We start from the raw sequence: 19685 nt of genomic DNA, 5'->3' as shown, positions 1-19685 counted from the left end.
TAAAAACAGGATGTCAAAAAAACCTGTAAGAACATGTAAAATTGCTAAAATAGGCTTGAATGTTTCCACAAACTCTTGAGAACAGTGGTTTTTCTAAGTTAAGTTACAGGAGAAAGCCTTATTGAAAGTCAAGAAGTTTCTGTATGTCTGCTACTAAAACCAAACAGCCTAAAAAAACCCCAAAACACCATTCCACCACTTTCCTGCAACACCTTCAATCTCAGGGCATTTACTTTCCTGCCTTGCAAATGGATGCAGAGTAGGTACACCATAAAATAGCTTCATTATAGTATCTTAAAAGCTGTCAACTTGTCATTTATATTCACTGAGTACAAGTAACAAAATGTGTTACCTCTCTGGTTTGATGTTCATTGACAGGCTGAGTCCTTTGTGGAATCTTAAGCTGCTGTTCCAGCTTCTGTATCTCTTGCTGGAATACATCTCTCTCGTGCTCTCGGTCAATTGCTTGCTCCTGAAATTTAAGATATTATGTGGATACACCATTTGATTTAAAAACTATCCAAGTTAAGTGTCATCACTTCTAACTTGCATTCATGTGAGGCTGGTAACAGTAATATCAGAATTTATAAGGTAGCAGAACCTATTGCAGATACCATTAACATAATCACTTGGGGCAGTAAATTTCATATTTTTAATCAAAAAATTAGCACAGCACAGACACATCAAGTAACATTTCACAAAAATGGAAGGTTTGTTTCTTCTGTTCCAGGTACACCACACAAATGACAGCAAGCAAATATTTTATGATTTCTTCCCTATGATTTGTCTTTAATAAATAGATAAATAATAAATAGAAATGAAAACCAGAATTTACCTATGGGTTAATATATGAAAAGCCATTAGAAAAAAACCCCTATAAATTGCTTGAAATACAGAGCTGTCCTAAGCAAGCACTTCCAATTAATTTTCAACTTTTAAAATGTTATTAAATTATTGGGCTGGAACCTACAACACGGCTGATGTTTGCTATCATCTACCTATGTTTGCTCAAAATCTGAAAAAAATTAGCATTTCTCCCTGAACCAAACTTCAGTAGCAGTGCTACCCACCCCCCACATCTTCATGATATCTGCCTTTTACCATACTTACATCTAGAAATTTTCTTGTTTTCTCCAGCTGCTTCTCCAAGGCCTGGTTTTGCTGCCTTAAGTCCATTAGTTCTGCATTTTTCTCTTGTTCTAGCTCTATGAAACGACTGACTTGTTCTTCCAAGTCTATTTCCAAGACTTTCACTTGCTTCTGAAGGTCATCATACTCTTTCTCAGCTTGACGTTGTACTTCAATTTTTTCCTTCATTAGCTTTTCTGTTTCCTCCAGTAATTCTGAGTATAATAAAAGCATCACTACTTTTAGATACAAATAGTAAGCAATATTATGAAGCAAAACCACTCCCCAAGGTATCCATGCTGTAATCTGCAGAAGGATGTGAACTGGCTTGGGTTTTTACTATTTTTCTTTTTTTAAAATATATTTTCTTCTGAGAAATAATCCTGATATGGACTGAAGCAAATTCATATTAAAATTACTATCCTTTAGGTAGTGTTCAAAGGACTGTTATTGAAGTTGTACCAGAGCACTCCCCTGTTTAAATTTCATATCAATTAAAAGGCCTTTGTACAATTAGAAAGAAAAGAAAATGTATGGGGTCAAACCACAGCTAGAGTCAGCACAGGAGTTAACAGTGATGTACAGAAAACCCAACCCTCTTCTCATCCCCATTGCCAGTACAATCAATCCACTCCCAGATTTCATTATTTAATGTGATACATATAAATAATTTGAGGGAAATACTGAAAGACTTAGCGAGGTTGCTGGGCAGACAGAGAGGAAAATTACTGACCTGCAACTGGAGCTTGCAAAATCAGTGACTGCATGAATGCCCAATTTTGAGTCATCATGAAAAAGCCAGCAAGCACATATACAGGAAAGCCCCAAACCATTCTAAGACTCTTAAGCCACAGCCCACTGAAGTGCCTATTAAATAACCACATGAACCCCTTGAGGTAAAACCCAAACAAAGTGCACTTACTTTTGGAGAATCTTAAAAACAGGATTGATATTTAGACAGAAACAATAAATTTCACTTTCACTACAGAAGAAAGATCCTTCAGGCACCATCATCTTACATCATATTTAACCAATTCTCATTTCTAGGTAACCATTATATATCAATATAATAAGATGTTTAATTATCACAGTGAATGACTCAGCTGTATTTGGAAATAAAAAAAAATAAAATACTACAAAAATATCTCTGAAATACCATCTAAGTAACTGTAATTCATAGGTGAATAAGATGATGGTTATTGATGAATTTGCTTATTATGTTTAGAAATTATAAGAAATGTTGTTAGCAAAATGTAGAACTGAGTATGAAATACAACATCAAAGCTGCAGGCCAGTAAGAATGACAAGTAACGTCAGTAAGCCAAAAGCCCAATAATCCTGATTAACAGTGTCAGTACGTGTCAGTCTTCCACCCAGTTACAGATTGGCCATGCAACATACAAACACACCTGCTTGGGAAGCTGCATCGATTGCAGCATCTACTAGGCCTAGGAGAATAGAGAGAGAGAAAACAAAAAAAAGAAGCAAAGTAATTCACATGCCAGCTATAGTTTTCTTGTGGTGCAACAATGTAAGAGAAAATGAAGCCAAAGATAGATGTGGCATTTAATGACAAAGTTGTTGAGATAACTTAAGGAATGTGACAAGTTATTCTGGTATGCATGATATAAGTACCTACACATATTTATAGAATTGTTTGTCCTTACAGCTCTTAAACATGAAAATAGCTTTAATATATTTAGAAGCCTAAACTATACAAAAAATAACTAAAGTGGCATCATAGACAAGGATCTTCCTTATTACAGAGTAGGAAGCAGCAGGTTGTTCTTAAAATTTCATTGTTTCAGAAAATTGCAGGAAATTGCAAATACACAAGATGTGCGATCTACAAAAATGGCAACATTATAAACTGGAATAAACTTCTAGAAATTAGATAAAATTCTTACTTCATCCTGCAATTTACAATATAAGCACTGCAATCCTTGAAAAATCAGTACTTCTTAAAACACTAGAGTTCTAATTTTCTTCCCCTCTCAAACATGAAATATTAATTTCAGTTATTAGTTAAAGGAAGAATTAAAAGACATTTTTACTTCATGAGGGTAAATGCTTTTTTGAGTAAGCAGTTAGTTAGATTATACTGACATGGTATATATCTGAAATTTTCACCATCAGGGCTGAAAGTTTTCATTACTGGTAGATAAAAGGCTTTCCTTATCATGGAACTGTTGTGCTATTCTTCCCTGAAAGAGGAATGTATTAGAAAAATGTATCTTCCATGACTAAAATAAACACAGCTGTCACATGTAGTGCAATCACGTTCAAGTAGGTATGCTTCCTAGTCTGTCTTTAAGTCTGTTTGGAAAGTATTTAGACAGTATTTTTATCCACTGTTGCTATTCCATCTCCAGTGGTAATCTAAATGAAAGCAGATTTTTGGAGATAAAGCTTTTTCTGGCTTAAAGAACAAGAGTAATTTCTCAACACTCCTAGAAACTCAGACATTTTGGGTTTAAAAATCAAGACAAGCTATCATGCTAACATTAGGCAACAGGTGTGAAAATATCACAGTTGGCCCTATCACATTTTTATTAATGATCACAAAGGCAATGGGGAGAAGCCTTTGCCAAGACCACTTATTGTTTTTTAGGAAGTATAAGCAAATGTCATAGAAAGATTGTGATGAATACATACGCTGCTCTACTGGCCCCGCCTCTGCTCTCATGGCATCCTTCTGTCTGGAGAGTAATTCCTTTTCTTCCTGGACCTGCTGCTGTTCAGCCTCTAACTCCTGCAATTTGTTACCTGTACACAGCAGCTCTTGCTCGAGATGGTCAATTACATCTATCTTTTCCTGGAGTTGTTTTTCCAGAAATGCTTTCTCATCTGCATAACCATCAATGAGGCCTGTAAAACATCAGTTTGGAGGCAGATGTAATAGACAATCAAAACCAATTTTTTCTTGTTGAAGTCACTATTGTATTCTGACATGCATGCACATGTCTGTTAGATACTCAAACACCTGACAATTTCTACTCCTATCCTTGCTATCCTTTCATCATGAACAAATTACAGGAAAGATACCAGAACACCAAACAGAGCTCTTAATTTTTACTCACACAAAACCTCTGGAGCAAAGGAACTCCAAAGCCAGGGAAAAATATGTATGTAATAAACACAGGAGAAATAAGAAATTGAAATAAATTCAGTATAAATCACTATAAATCCAGTCTTGAATCAGTATTAAAATGGATTTTACCCTGTCTTGAGAACGTAGAAAAACTAAAAGTATTTACATTTGTTAACCATGTAGACCCATCTTTTCTTTCCATATTTGAATTCACAGAGAACACACAGGACTGGACGTATAGGACTGAATATTGAAACAGAAAATACTGAATGAGTAACATCACTTATAACATTTCAAAACATTGAGACAATACAAACTCCAGTGGTTATTCCCACCATATCAGATGCTGTTCACAATGAATACCTAACAGATTTAAGTTGAGAGGGTATTTCCAGGTTAAATGGAAGCCACACTCCCATAAAAAATTATGAAGTCTGCTAAAATCACATGTTGTGGTATTTACTTCTGCCAGGGTGTTGTTTTTTTTTTTTTTTGAGATGTAATGAAAATTGTCAGAGTTCAGTGAACAAATTTGCATTAGCTTTTTCATCACATCAGATAAGTCATATCTGACACCACTAAAACACAAGAGGTTAGAAAATGTCTCAGCTGCAGCAGTTTTTGTGATAAGAAAGAAATAATCACAAATGACACATTTAATCTCAAGAGAAGACAGAGTACCATCAGATGTATAATGAACTAAGACATTGCTCTCCATACCTACCTAAGGAACTCAATAAAAGAATGTGGTTTGTCAGAGTGTGCTCACAACTCAGTTCAATGGGCACAAATCAAATAAAAAGAGTTCTATGACATCTTTGTTTTGTTATATCAACATCAACAGAAAAAGCTGCCAGTCATTTAGAAGTGCATTGATTTCAAATGCACCTAACTTACAACTGTGCAATATATTTATCAAAGGCTAACACTAACATCTAATTCTCTCTTATATTCTAGAACTGTTCATGAACCAAATCAACAAAGCCATTCTGTCCTAAGATATTAGGCATTTTTACTTTATTTTACTGAAGATTTGTGAATAAAATTTCTATCAAGACAAAATATTATCCTCCAAAGAAAGCAGCAGCATATAGCTGCCTACATTCTGAAATTCTTCAATATTAAACATTTTGTAACTCCATCTGTGTCAGAATATAAATTCTTGGGTTATTTATATCTTGTGGAAGAGTTCTTCATATTTTTGCACGTTAAGACGCGTTCTAAACAATTTTTTCTTACTCTTAATTTAATCTTGAAAAAAAAAATAGTAATGCCTATTTCAGATTTCAATCCATTCCCTCTGAAATCAATTTTCATCCTTTCTGGTTTTGCTAAAGCTACTGAATTGTTGCAGCCACTACTGCTGTTGCTGATACACAACATTTATGGTGTATGAACTGACAGGCCATCAACTGTCCCTCACACCACATTTTAGACACATGGCTTAGAAACCTGCACTGCTTTTCCGCTTATGTGTGTCCCAGCTATTAATAGCATGTGAAATCATGATGGATTATCTGTCTGTGTAAAAAGAAGAGGAAGCCTGGCAGGGTAGCATTCTCCAGGAGTAACATTTGACTACCAAACTTCACTCTATGCTCCCACTTTGAAACAGAGAAGTCTGCTGAGCTTCAAAACTATCAAAAATATCTTTCTGCTTACTACTACGGAGATCCTATCTATAGAACAAGTATTTTTTGCATATTTTCCAGATGCTAATCAGATATAATGACAGAAATGTTGAGTGGCTACAAAACATTGAGCTATCAAAACAAGAGAACAAATTAGGTGTCCATCAGATTTCAACATATTTTCCTGATGCCAGAAGAGATTATTAGATTTCCCCTGCTGTAAGACGCTACAATTTTTAATTGCTTCCTTAATGCAGTTGCAAATATACTTTTTAAAAGATCACTTCAAACAGTGCAAATTGAAACATATTACCATCATATAATCACATCCAGAATAAAGATTCTGTGCCAATGTCAAAAGGCAGCAGACACAAACTGAAATATGGGAAAGTGCACTTCAACATATGAAAATAAGTTTGGAATTTTTTCCTTTCCCCTCACTGATGTTAGCTGGACACTGGAACAGCCACTCAGAGAGGCTGTGGATATTCAAAATCTAACTGAACAAGGTCCTAGGCAAGCTGCTCTACCTCATCTTGCTTTGAGCAAGGGGTGGGAAGAGTTGATCTCCAGAGGTGCCTTCCAGCCACAACTATTTATGATTTTAAGCTGTTAACATTTAAGCTTGTCTGCACAAACATGTTATGATGAAATAAATTAATTTTGAGGATCCAAACACATACACAACGTATTATTTTAATATTGTCATGTATGTTTTCAGACAGTAAGTGAGTCAAAATTGGAAAACAGAATCACAGTGTGGGTTGATGTTGGTAGGGACCTCCAGAGGTCATCACGTCCATAACTATCCAGAAGGCTGAAAACATTCTAAAATTTACAAAGAAATTGATCAAATTTGCAATTTCTTTACCCAATTCATAAGTAAGTAGATGCAAGTCCAACAACTCATAAAAAGAGCTACTCACCTTCAGCTTTACTAAGCTCCAAAGCCAACTGCTCTCTGGCTTTGGTTTCCTCATTGAGACGTTCTTGTAGCTCTTCCTGATACCTGATAAATTCTGTGGCCTCTTGTTGCTTCTTGAAGGACTCTCGCATGAGTTCTGTCTGAGTAATTTTAGCATGTTCAAGCTATCACAGGAAAAAAATTACAGAAATTAGATAAACACCTACTCTATCACTCCTATTTAATTCACAGTTTCTTTACAGTGTGATGGGAAGCCTTGCATAACTTCACTAAACATTAGATAAAATCTTTATTGAACACTCATTTGCAGAGTACAAGATGAAGACTGACTTATAAAAGTCTAAGCAAACAGGTTTTGTCAGTACAGTGAACTCCATGAGCCACCTGGCTAAATCCGTGTCTTTGTTCCGGTAATTCCTGATTTATGAGTTTACACTAGATTCACCTTTGTTTACACGAGTTTTGCACTAAATACAAGGAAGCTACCGCTCACCATACACTTAGAATGGCCAAAAAACATTGTATAAAACTGGCAGAAAACTTATTATAAAGTGAGTGAAATGGTGCTTCTCCTTTTTTTCTCTTTAACATGAAGATCGATGAGAACATCAGGAAAATGTGAATTTTCACAGTATCGCACATTTCAACCAACAAGGGAGTAAAGCAATGCTTCTTCCGACAGTGTCAACCTAGCAGAATTTTTAATGATCTTTTTTAATTCGTCTCCACTTGTCTGGTGGGTTAATATTTAACATGTACTGACACGGACACAGCACAGTTTCACTGTACCACTATCCTGAAGTACTGGAAAACCATGTCATGTGAAATTGCATATTTTAAGTTAAGACATATCCAAAATGACAATTTCAAAACTAATTAAAATTAGAATTACAAAAGGAAAATAATGCATAAAGATTAAACATTGTTAGAAGTTTTGATTACACAAAACGTATTTTCCGTTCCTTTGGTTTTTTAGTGTTTTGGTTTTTTTCTTTACTTTTTAATATTCTGGTTATTGGCAGATATTTCAAAGATAGTAATATCTACAGTTTCTATAAATTATTCTGTCTCTTGATTTCTTAAAATATAAAAGCTGTCTCACTAAGTCCCGCTAAGATCATGAATATAAGGAGTTTGCTTTAAAAGCTCAGAAAAATGGGTTAAGGAACATTAAACAGAACCGTGCATACAAAATTATCCACTTACACTTTGAAAAGAAAATCTGAATAATCAATACATTCCCTTTTATAATGCACTGAATTTAAATACTCAATTTCTTTTCTAAAGCTTTCATTTTCAGACGGGCATCATTAACATGTTCATGTTAATTATTTATTCTGACAAGAGTTTAAGAAAGATCTAAATACTGCAACTATGTGCATTTGTTTGAGATATTTTTAAAAATCACAGCACACCCTTCCTTTATCCTTGTATTTTCAAGTGCTTAATGAAAGACCCACCTTTGATAAAAGGATTTTTTAAGATTTACTGTAGATAGACAACTGTAAAAGTGGCTTCCTGAAATGCATGAAATTTTTCAGTTAAAACTCACAACAAAAACTATTCTCCAGCTTTTTTCAGTAATAACAACACAAAGTATTGTTAAAAATATCACAGGGCAAAACCAAAAAGAAGTACAAACACAAACACGATTTTTTAAGATCAACAATTTCTCCATGGGATCACTGAAAGCAAGCTGCCAGCTTGTGCTAGTTACTGTTACTAGTCAGTGCACCGAAGTTAACCCGAAAAGCTTTGACTGCAGCCTCTCTCCCACTTTGAATTACTCAGTGAGAAAAATGAAATGTAATAAAAGTAACACTGAAGTGCTTTAAAATGAGATCTCAAATATCTGGAATTTAACATATTTCTGTGTCTAATAAATTTCATGTGTTAGAAATGACCAGAGAATTGTATAATTAAGTGCCCACTTCAGTGCCCAGTGAAAACTTCTTAGGAAAAGGGCCTCTCAGCAGTACAATTTTAACAATAGAGACAAGTTTAGATAATTTTTCACTGCATTCTCTTCTATTTAAGCTTAATTTCTTTTAAAAACTTGTATACTTACTGAATAGGGAGGTGTAGGCAATGATATTTTAGAGACAACTTTCAAAATGTGCCCATTTTTTTTGTGGCTGAAGTGAAAAATTGAAGTATTTACAACTACAGAATTATTCTCATCCAAGTGTTCGGTGAAAGGAAAAGGAAATGGCAAAGGCACACGAGATTCAACCTCATATGTATCTTCTTCCTGGCCTTCAGTCCACAAACCATTAAACAGATTAGATGCCCAGTAGGTGCGGTAAGAATCCATTCCAAAAAATATTGCTTTTGCTTTCTTCTGGGTATCTTGCACTAGCTAGGCTGGCTTTAGGAATTTCTGACAGGAATTTGTAACAGAACACATAGGTTTAACAGTCTGAAGACACATCCCAGCATGGTCGGTGACAAACCTGCTCAGAATCAGTAGGAAGCCTCAGATCACTTTTCAAGCTGAGTAAATCAGGGGTCGATTAATCCCAAACAAAGAGGTACAGGAAAACTTCATATGGTCACTCCTAAAAAAGTCCTTCTTAGAGAAGTTTCACATCAAAAAGCAATAGAAATCTTCCAATAGCAACTGGCAAGTAATTCCCAAGGAAAGGAAGCAGAATTTTCTTCTACCTGCACAGGAACGCTGCAGCAGACAAGCAAGCTAACAAAACTGAAACTAAAAATTTTCCAACTCCACTACAGCAAATGAAAGAAAAATACAACTATGTCATTATTTGCAGTCATCCTTGCTGCTGGAGCTAATTCAACAGGAAGAACTTTCTCAAGCTCTGCTAGTTTAAAGGCTTCCTGCTAGGATCTCCCAACTGAAAGAGTTCAGGGGAGTGGCCCAGTTTATTTACCTATACATAACACCAGCAGGTGGAATTTGAATTAATACACCCACTATATGCCTTGCCTCAAGTTTCAAACTCCACTTCAGGTCTGAAAGTGTGTGTTCAGACAGGTCTCATACAGTTACTTTGAAGATTTTGCCAGGTTTTCTCTGACTCTTTAAAGTTTATTTGAAGAAATGGGCACATGTCTGTATGCAAAACACAACTGGTTAGAGGAAAGGTTAAAATCTTTTCTGCCCGTAACCAGTTTTAGATTATAAAATATTGCAGAATGGAAAAAAATAAAGGATTCAGTTTCTGAATATTTAAAAATAATTTTCAAGTCACCTTTATATCCATGGCATATACAAGAACTGTATATAATCCAATAAGCAGACATTGCAAAGCAGACAAACTTGAGGAGATCGTCTACAGAACAGCCAGAGAGGTGTCAATATTTATATTGTGAGAAAATGTGTAAACAGAAGGATTTTTTATTAACTTAAGAAAAATAAAAAAAAAGCCAAACAGATGTGATCATCAGGGATAAATCCATCCTTGTATAATAGGTATTAATGAAGAAAATGTGTCTGTATGTTTGAGCCATAACTCTTGCTGGCATTGGCAAAGTCTCAGCTACAAAGCTATGAAGGAAAATACTTTGACACCTTCAAATTGCAGTGTACACAATCTAAAAGTAAAGCACATGATAAAAGTAGTGTGATTTGAACTGACCAAGGTATATAGTTCCTATTTCAGTTAACAAGGAAGTACTCCAGACAGCAACTAGCATCCCACCATAGAAAGTACTCCGATAGCAAACTGCCTCTTTTCTGGATACTATTCCTGAATCATAGACCTCACATAAATGCTGGAGTGCAGACTCCTTTTCTGATAGCAAGGTGGATATGTGCTTAACTGGTCATATTTAAATCACAGTTGGAAGAGACAGCAGGAGAGTTCCACCTTTTTAGTCAATTGACTAAAATGTTTGTCAAGAGAACCAGACACAGTTCCCCTTAATACTCCTCTTCACAAGCTCTATGTGCTCTGACACCTCCTGTCTCATCTCTCAGCTGTAGCAGAATGCAGATGATCCATATGAGCAATGAAAGATTGCCCTACATGGGTAAGAATGCTCCAAATTCAGGCTTCCTCTGCAGACCAAAGCAGATTTCTAGCAGGAAAGTAAACTCACCAGTAAAGTCCTACTGGAGCAGCCTTTTTTTGGGTGGAGGTACCTGAAGCATTGTTACAGCTGTCAAAATGAACTTATGGGTTTTAGGCTTATGAAAACACAATCACAAGAAAAATAAAGAAAAAAGCCCAACCGAGACACAGAATTTAAAGTGGATCTCTATTAAATCACCCCACCTGATCTGAAGTTTCATTGATAGCTTCCAGAAGCTTTTCAACAGCCGCCTGCAGTCGAGAACTAATATTCAGAATGAGCTCTTCATTTTCAGGATCTATTTCCATCCCACTTTCTGCAAGATGTTGGCTCAGTAGTCCTTCACCTGCTGCTCCTGACCACATGTTAATATCATCTCCCATACTACTACCGTGACATAAGGAGCAGGACTCTGAGGAAAAAAAAAAAAAGTTACCTTTTCACACAGACTCTTAGCAATTGCAAACATGAAAAGCTGTGCAACTCAGTTACAATAAGAAAGACAAGTCCAAAAAGTATTAAAATATTCATCGTAGTCACAAAAACAGAAAGGGAAATACTGCATACTAAAATTCACACAAACAAGATAAACAATGTGTTAATTAAAAAGAAGCAGAAGTGCAAGAGAAAAGGAGATATTAACAGACAATATTTTAGACATACTTTCAGTATGCTTGAGGGGTTCTGGTGCTCATCTTTGAACCTTTGTTAAAATCAGTAACCCTTACTACTTAGAATAACTTGCAATAATACTGGCAAGCTTGTCTTTAAAATACAAATCAGATAAAAAACTCCAAACAAAACCAACACCAGACTGTCAGTCCCTGTTTCACCAACATCCAATTATGTTACTATGCATTAACACAAAACTGTTCAAGTCAGTGAATCAAACTCAAGTGAGTAAAAGGAAAGGCATGCATGCAATTCAGACACCTTCTTAGGACAAACAGACTGGAATACAGAACAATAATATTCAGCATGGCTCTTAGTGAACTGAAAATTTACTAAAATGGGTAGCTGAACAAATCAAGTACAGTGCAGCAGGACTGCAACTGTTCCTGCTGCTGCGCCACCTGGCACCTGCCTGATTCTCAATATTCCTGAGGTCTGATGCCATTTAAGGACATTATCCCTTCTTACTGAAAAGCCAGACACACAAGGTTTGCCTATGGTATTAGGCTGACAGCAAGTCCTCTAGAAAACAGCAAATTTGCATATTTAGAATTCAAGGCTGTATTTAAGCAATGCAAGTGAAAGCAAAGTCTTGAGATGTTTCAAAATCACACTTTTGGTATGAAAGAACAATACAGTAGGTATATCGTGACAGTTGAAACTATTGTTGATAGCTTTTTAAAAATAAAGAAGTGTTATGACCTTAGACTGACAGATCTGAAATGTCAGAAATAAATGCTACTGTGGAGAGTTTTTTAAATGGCAATTTATTTAAATGAAGTATATTTCTGGAATATACTTAAAGTAAATATTTTGGTATAGTGCATTTTTTAACAATTAGATGTTTTTGCTTAGGATTTTCTCAAAAATATCTTATTTTTCAGGAAAAGCATTATAACTAAATGAATTAAGAATACTCAGTGCCTGTTTAGCAATGAAGTTTCAATACTGGGTTATCTTTGAATTCAAGTTCCTGGTTACTCCACGAATTGTGACTGCTGAACTAGAACAGTTTGTTTAGCTACAGAAATTGAATTAAAATTACAACAGGTCAATCTCACAAATTGCCTTTAAAAATGTAGTTAGGTCTTGTTGTTTTTACCTCTTAACCAGGCAGGCAAATAATAATATTTGGCAGGCATATAATAATATGAGCACTCTTGTTGATGCTGTTTGAACCTATCAAACGAGTCAGATTCTAGCTTGAGGTTTGTTTTAAACTTTTTTGTAACAAGCTGCAACATGATTAACCACCTGGTGTACTTAATATACATTCCTACCTTCAGGTATTCTGACAATAATATCTGCAGCCATATATATGACCCATACACAACAAACTAATCTGTAGTGATTTTAATTGAGGAAGGTTTCATTTGGTTTACTTTTCTCTTAAAATTGCTAAGATTTTTCAAATGCAGATGCATTTAGTATTTTTTTTCTTCTAGTTGTATTATTACTGTTTCATATCTCCTTTTAGATATGAGGGATATAATGTTACAAACTGTTTTCACACTCCAAAGGGAAAAAACAGAAGCACACTATATGCATGAACAGAACAAATAACCAGATGAACAGAAGCTACATTCACATGGCACCTTTCATCTACACAGGATTTCAAAGCCCTTTTGAGTACTGCACTTAGGAATGGCAGTCAAACCCCTGCAGTGGAATCACTCTAGCAGTGGCTGGCAGTCATTTTCTGCCAGCACACTAAATATTTGCAGTGGGTTTATAGACCATAAAAGCTTTCCCACAACACCCTAATATTCCAACCCCCTGCAGTATAAAGAATGCTGCAAAATTAACAATTTCACTTTTTATATTTGATAGCATTTTGAGATCTTACCACCCAAATTTGGGCTGCATTTGGGTGTTTCAAAATATATCAATAGAGATGCAGAAGCTTTAATATCCTCAGAGCAGAAAGGACCTTCATTTGAGATGGATATCGAGCAGCATAAATATTTCCAAATGCTGTGCCAAAGTATTGGTTAAAGACTGAGTTGAAGGAAAATATACTCCCTACTGAGCCACCAACACACTTACTGCAGCACCTGATGCTCTTTGGAGGCCACCCATCTTAAGAACTGACCAGGTAAGACCCTGCTTAGCTTCAGAGATCTCACAAAATAAAAGCCCACAGTACAGTAGCACAGCTATAAACAAGATAAAACAATGACATATTAGTTATTGCACAATCTAATTCTTTCCTGATGGAGTACAAATAATCTCGGCAATGTTCCTGTTTTCCTTCTCAGGTGTAACCCATAATTCATGTCCTGTCACCCTTTCATTTCAGTAAATGATCTGCTTGAGAGGTACATCTGAATTGTGCAATGATGATTGTGTGTAAAATACAAAAATAAAGATTATACAAAATGACTGCAGAAATGTGCAGTTGCTTGCAAAATCATCTGAACTGTCTGTCTGGAAACTTCTGAAGAAAAAGTTAAAAACACTGATGGCAGCTCAGAATGTAAATGTAAAGCCAGGTTCAGAATATCTTTTACATTAATAATGTCACTAATATTATTATTTCTTCTTGCCAGTGACCAGAACAGTACCAATGGGCCTGCACAAACTCGTAACAAGACTTAAGACTCCTGTTTTGTTTATGACAATTATTTTGTAATTCGCTTCCATTTCTTCTTGATAAATACCAAAAAAATCATTATTAAAACACATTAAAACATCATTTTGTTGTATGAAATATCTCAAAACAAAACATCATAATTTGCCTGAAACATAACTATAAAAAATGAGGAAAGAAAGAGTGAGCTCTCACCAAAAGTATAATTTGGCACATGGAAACTTTAGTAGTCTCAAAGATATCAAAAAACCCCAATAAGTACGAAATGCACAAAAAACTTGTAATAATTCTGTTTATACAATGGTGTTGGCAGCCTAACTGATAACAGTAGACAACCATATTATGACTTCTACAAAGTGGAACTTAAGACCACAAGTTCACATTAAATGTCTCCGTAAATGCATAGTAAAAGTCTCTCTATCTTCTTCCCCTCAAAATGGTCTTCCTACACAGCAGCTCCATACAGCATCTTTCCACACAATTTTCAGTAGTGGAAATAAGAAACAGAAACATTGTCCAGTCTCATTAATCACCCCTGGCAGCTTAATGTCTAATCCCCATTTTGTTAATCCTTATATGGCTGTTCAGCCTCCCACCCTTACAGAATTAAATCAAATTCCTCTGTCCTGCAATTTTGTTTTTCAGTCAATACAAAATAACAAATATAATATAACTGACTTAAGTAAAACTATCAACTCTCTGTGTAAACTCTCTCCTGGTAATGAAAAAAAAATGAACCAAAGAAACAAAGGTTTATATTGTTTCCTTTGCCATGGAGCATGCAGTTCAGCACAGCAGATGTCATGGCCCACTAAATCTTAAGAAAAGTGCTCAATTATAGAGTGCCTGCTCAGAAGTTTCAGATACAGAAGTTGTTTATGGGCTGCCAACTGACATTTATGAAGCAATACATATTTTGCATCATGTAGGGCCAGTATCTCAGTTTACTCCTGGGATTCCACTTAGGAATTGAGCTTAGGGGTTACAAGCTGAAAACAATAAATCAGTCTTGTGGCAGCACACTGTTTAGCTATTTACTACCTTTTTTCCTGGTACACTGCTCAGAAACAAGGAGCTCAGAAGCTCAGAAAGAAAGAGGGTTTAATAGTTAAGGAATGCTGTAACCGTGCTGGCTTCTCCAGAGCAACCTGCATTACTGCAGTCCCTCTACCCAAGCAAACTCACCAGATTACTGAGCACAAATGCCACTCCAATGATATGTTTTATGACTGAAATTTGAACTTTACTCACTCTTCTAGAAATAAAATCCTGTGCTTGCAGATAACCTAGTCAATGTCCCTCCATAAATGCACTCTATAAATCAGGTGTGGTTATAAGCATATGATCTTAACTATTCAGCTTTTAAAAATGCTGAAACTCAGCAAAAACAGTAAGCTGAGTTTTGCTTGTCAAAACATATGGATTATGTTCAGAAGGTCAGACAGAATTCCCTTCAAGAAACACATTATTTTACTACTTTATTATTAGATTAGATTTTTATTGGTATAAATTTATTCCAACAGATTTCCTAACTAATTAAAAAGGGAGATCTATTTGGCTGGGTACTAGAAAAAACAATAACATGCACAGTTTAAAAATAACCCAACAGTGACTACATATTTCTAAATAAAATATTTCTTCCATAAAATAATGGGGAAAAAATTTAAAAATTGTCCTCTCAAGCCATTTAACTGTTAGTATAGAATATGAGTAACGAGAATCCCTTGTTATGGCTGAAAACACCAACAGAATTGGTCATCTAATTCCATTAGAAGAAAGACCAAATACTTTAGCTGATGAAACAGTACAACTATTATTATGGCTGCATGACCCCAGTGGCAGAAAGGACACTCCAGTATCATTGTCAGAGCAAAAAAGGAGAACTGGGAATACAGCCCCAGAGATACATTACAAACATACATTCAGCCATTATAGCTACTGTAAGCTTAGCTCTTCTTTAATTTTCACTTTTTACTTTGGTTACTCCTTCCTTCATTGTTATTTCTGAATGTAAGGAAACATGCAAAAAGGATAATGGAATAAACAAACTGGTAGGTGGGCAGCTCGAATGCTTCTCTGTACCAAGGAGGGGCATTGCAAGAACGGACACCTGCTTTCTTATAGGAGAGTGAAACCTTACATACCTCTTCAAAATACACTAATAGCAAACACATTCTGCCACTAACAGAATGGAATTGAGCTTTTTTTCTACCTGAAGAGACTCCTCTTTCATCAGAAGACTTCATAAGAAATTAGCAAATCATTCCAATCACAGGGCATGTTGTGTGTTTAGACAGTAGCATTATGAAAGCCAAATAAGTAAAAATGACAAAAAAAGATATTTTTTAACTGTGTTTTGCTACATATATGTAATGCATTAAAAATTGTTAATGACAATAATTAATGACACGAACAAGTATACACACTGATAAGCAGGAGCAGGCAAAAAGTGAATGTACCAAAAAATAAGATCAGAAGCTTAGTTATCCAATCTGCTATTTAGGGAAAAAGGCAAAGCCTCAAAACCCTGAAGTTTGAAAGGATAATTTTTCCCACAACTAAATACAGAAATATGTATAGAAACTAAAAGTTACTTTCTTTAAAAAATGAAACAGAAGTACAAGAAAAAAAATGCTGTTAACTTGAAAACTTCAGAAATTGTTAGACTACAACTTTATACATGTCATTGCAGATAACCTTTTGAGTGATCAACTGAAGATGTATCTGTGCTACAAATTCATGCAACCTTTCTTAACTTGCCCCAAGGCTTAATGTGACCTATATTTAAAGCCAGATGGAATCAATAACATGCAATAATCTACATTTAGAAAGAGGTAAAGTTCACTTGCATTTACCAGTTGTATTATTATCCTATAATAGATACTTTCTTAATACTGAAATATAGCATTTGATTTCCAGTTCTTTTTCTCATTCCTAGTAGTTAAAATTCCAGCCAAATCCAGATGTATAATGCACCTGAGGTTGAACTGATCTGTTGCTCATTAGCTCCCCACAAGATTCAGGACGCATGTGCACAACCTTAATGTACGGAAATGGCAGCACAATCAAGCACCTACTGCTGCCCAAAAGAGAAATGGACAGACACTATCCTAGTGCAGTCACAAGAAAATAAACAGAGCCCAGTAGAGTTCTTTGACACTGGTATGCAACTAACTATAACGTCAAAATGCTCCTTCAGTCTTGTGCCAGCTAGCACTCCTGGAGACAGCTGATGGGCAAGTGTTGGCAGTTGAGAAGTTCTTGGAACTGTGTCCAGAACTGGATTTGCATGCAAACACTTCTTTAGGAAGCTAATGAAGTCCATAAGCACACATATACAGGCTGTCCCCTCCCAGCTTGGCCTCAGTGACCAGCAGCATACCTCTGATCTTTTAGTGCAGAGGTGGAGATACAGGCCTTGACACAAATTCCCATTCCCCACACATACACAGGATGGTGTAAGTGGTGCAATATGCTATGGAGCTATGTTTCACTCTTTTTGCCTCCATCAACAGAAACATATTCTTCTTGACTTCTCAGTCACTTTCCCATTCTGTTGCAGGCTTTGCAACAGGACCCTAGATGTGAGTTGTAACTGGTGTGGGGCATGACTCAAACAACTCCTGAAATGTTGTCTCTTAAACAGAGATGTCATATGCATTCAAATGAAAAATAGGTTGTGGGGTTTTTTTTCTTAAAAAAGTTCAATTTAAAATATCAAAACTAAGAGTACCTAAATATATCATTAAAGCATGGAAATGATACTTATGAAATATAAAACCATACAATCAGTACCTTTTTCATACCCCACACGGATGCAGGGTTTTATTGACTCCTCTGTCTCAGTGTCCCAAGCAGCTTGTTTGGAAGCCTGGACTTTCCCAGACCGGTCCAGTAACCCAAGAACATGCTGACCAATTGTCTCCTCCATTGCTACAGTTGTCTTCACAACTTCTAAAAGAATCTTCATGAGTTTTTCATTAGCCTTCTGAAAAACATGCCTGCAGGACAGAAACTAATCAATCCTCTGATCTTTCCCTTGTTTCCAAGTGGGTTTTACCTTTTATACACTTTTGCAACCAAAGAAGTTTGCAACTGAAATAACAAAATTAAGATTTCTTTTTTAAGGCTAAACCCTACATCATATAAATACTAAATACACATTTCTGTTAAACGTCAGTTATTTTTACAAAATATGGAAAAAGTCAAAGTATTTATCACTATTTCTACTTTTATCTTGGCATTTTATCTAGTTATTCTTTTAAAGCAGTGGTCTGCTTTCACCTGGTATTCATTATAAAATTAGCCTTTCTCAAATGACAGTTAAGAAAATTGCTCCTCTACATAGATCAAAAACTTTACAGAATAGTCAACTGGTATCATAAAATAAAACAATTGTACTAATATAAACTTAATTTCCATATGTACATACAATATGTATATAAATATATGTATATAAATAATGCTTATGATTCAACGTGTGTAATGCAAAATATATAGTAAAATAGGCTGTGATTTGTCTCATCCTCTATAACACTACATTGTTAGGCTTTAGAAAAACATGATACTATTTAACCTAAAGTACATAAACTTACAAATATGGTTTTCTAGAACAAAACATTATCATCAGTCAGAATAAGAATAATCTAACAGCAAGAACAAGATTATCAAAATTTAAGAAAAATATTATCTTAACAGTTCTAAGCACCTTTCTTTAGAAAGAAGAGCTGAAGGTGTTTCATCAGGCTTTCTTCCCCCATCTTCATGCTCAAAGAGCTGCTCTCTCACATCATTTGGGTTTTCATTTCCATTCTGATTAAGTTTTGGCAGAGGGAGAGAAAACAAAAAGGACAGGAATCCTGTCATGTCAGAATCAACATATTCTTCTTATATATGGCAGGATATGAAATTGTCATTTCCTTTTTAATACTTCTGCACCAAATTACAAATAAAGTAATACTCTTACTATGTGGAAAAAAACATTAACAAAAACAAACCCGGAAATCCAAGGCAGGACCAATTAGAAGGAACTTTGTTACACTGATTAAGCAGCTGTTGTACTTTCTGTTTGTATTGCTATAGCAATATGAAAAAGTGAGTTTACTTAAGGAAATAGCTGTAGTAATAATCCCCACCTTCGAGCTGTTCAACCAGCTTCTGCTTACCTGAAGTCAAAAAGCTATGTTTGCCACTAGCACCTCTTGAATCTTACAGCTGCTCTGTTCCAGCAACACCCAACATCTTTTAGGAAAATATATTACACAGAACGAGTAACAGCGAACAGGAATCTTTTACTGCTTTTACATGCCACGGTTGCCCAGAAAGTCAAAGTCCATATTTACCTCTGTCTGTGTGCTGTTGTTCTGTAACTCACAAAACAGCCTCTCTTTTCCGGGTCCGGAATGTTGTTTTAATGATTCCAGTTCTTCTAAAAGCATTCTCTCTCTCTCTGCAACCAGGCTCTCATTCTCCATTGAGACACGCTAAGAAAGAAGTGTTGTTAGAGGCTCACACAGTTTTTTAAGCTTCTGAGTCAAGTGAGTCCTGTCACTTCTAATTCTTTACAGACGCTGAACAATGAAATTTCAGTCCATCTCGTTAAATCATTAC

General features: G+C 35.5%; 1 protein-coding gene across 6 annotated transcripts in view; it reads right to left on the bottom strand.

Moving 5' to 3' along the window:
- AKAP9 (A-kinase anchoring protein 9) overlaps nucleotides 1-19685 on the bottom strand; it is a 105217-nt gene that overhangs the window by 27111 nt on the left and 58421 nt on the right. For 4 of the 6 annotated variants that reach the window (XM_071428977.1, XM_071428978.1, XM_071428981.1 and 1 more), the window contains 9 exons: nucleotides 19418-19558; nucleotides 18784-18887; nucleotides 17871-18076; nucleotides 11017-11225; nucleotides 6777-6939; nucleotides 3784-3996; nucleotides 2538-2576; nucleotides 1111-1343; nucleotides 353-472 (listed from right to left, as the gene is read on the bottom strand). In XM_071428977.1, the coding sequence (XP_071285078.1) occupies nucleotides 353-472; nucleotides 1111-1343; nucleotides 2538-2576; nucleotides 3784-3996; nucleotides 6777-6939; nucleotides 11017-11225; nucleotides 17871-18076; nucleotides 18784-18887; nucleotides 19418-19558 (1428 nt within the window). The remainder of the gene's footprint in view (nucleotides 1-352; nucleotides 473-1110; nucleotides 1344-2537; nucleotides 2577-3783; nucleotides 3997-6776; nucleotides 6940-11016; nucleotides 11226-17870; nucleotides 18077-18783; nucleotides 18888-19417; nucleotides 19559-19685) is intronic. The other 2 variants (XM_071428979.1, XM_071428980.1) reach the window with 1 other exon arrangement.

This window comes from Agelaius tricolor, unplaced genomic scaffold (assembly GCF_023055355.1).
Source record: "Agelaius tricolor isolate 1412-34295 unplaced genomic scaffold, bAgeTri1.0.p SCAF_6, whole genome shotgun sequence".
NCBI lineage: Eukaryota > Metazoa > Chordata > Aves > Passeriformes > Icteridae > Agelaius > Agelaius tricolor.
Note: the sequence above shows the minus strand (reverse complement) of the source record. Positions and strands in the feature narration are given on the sequence as shown.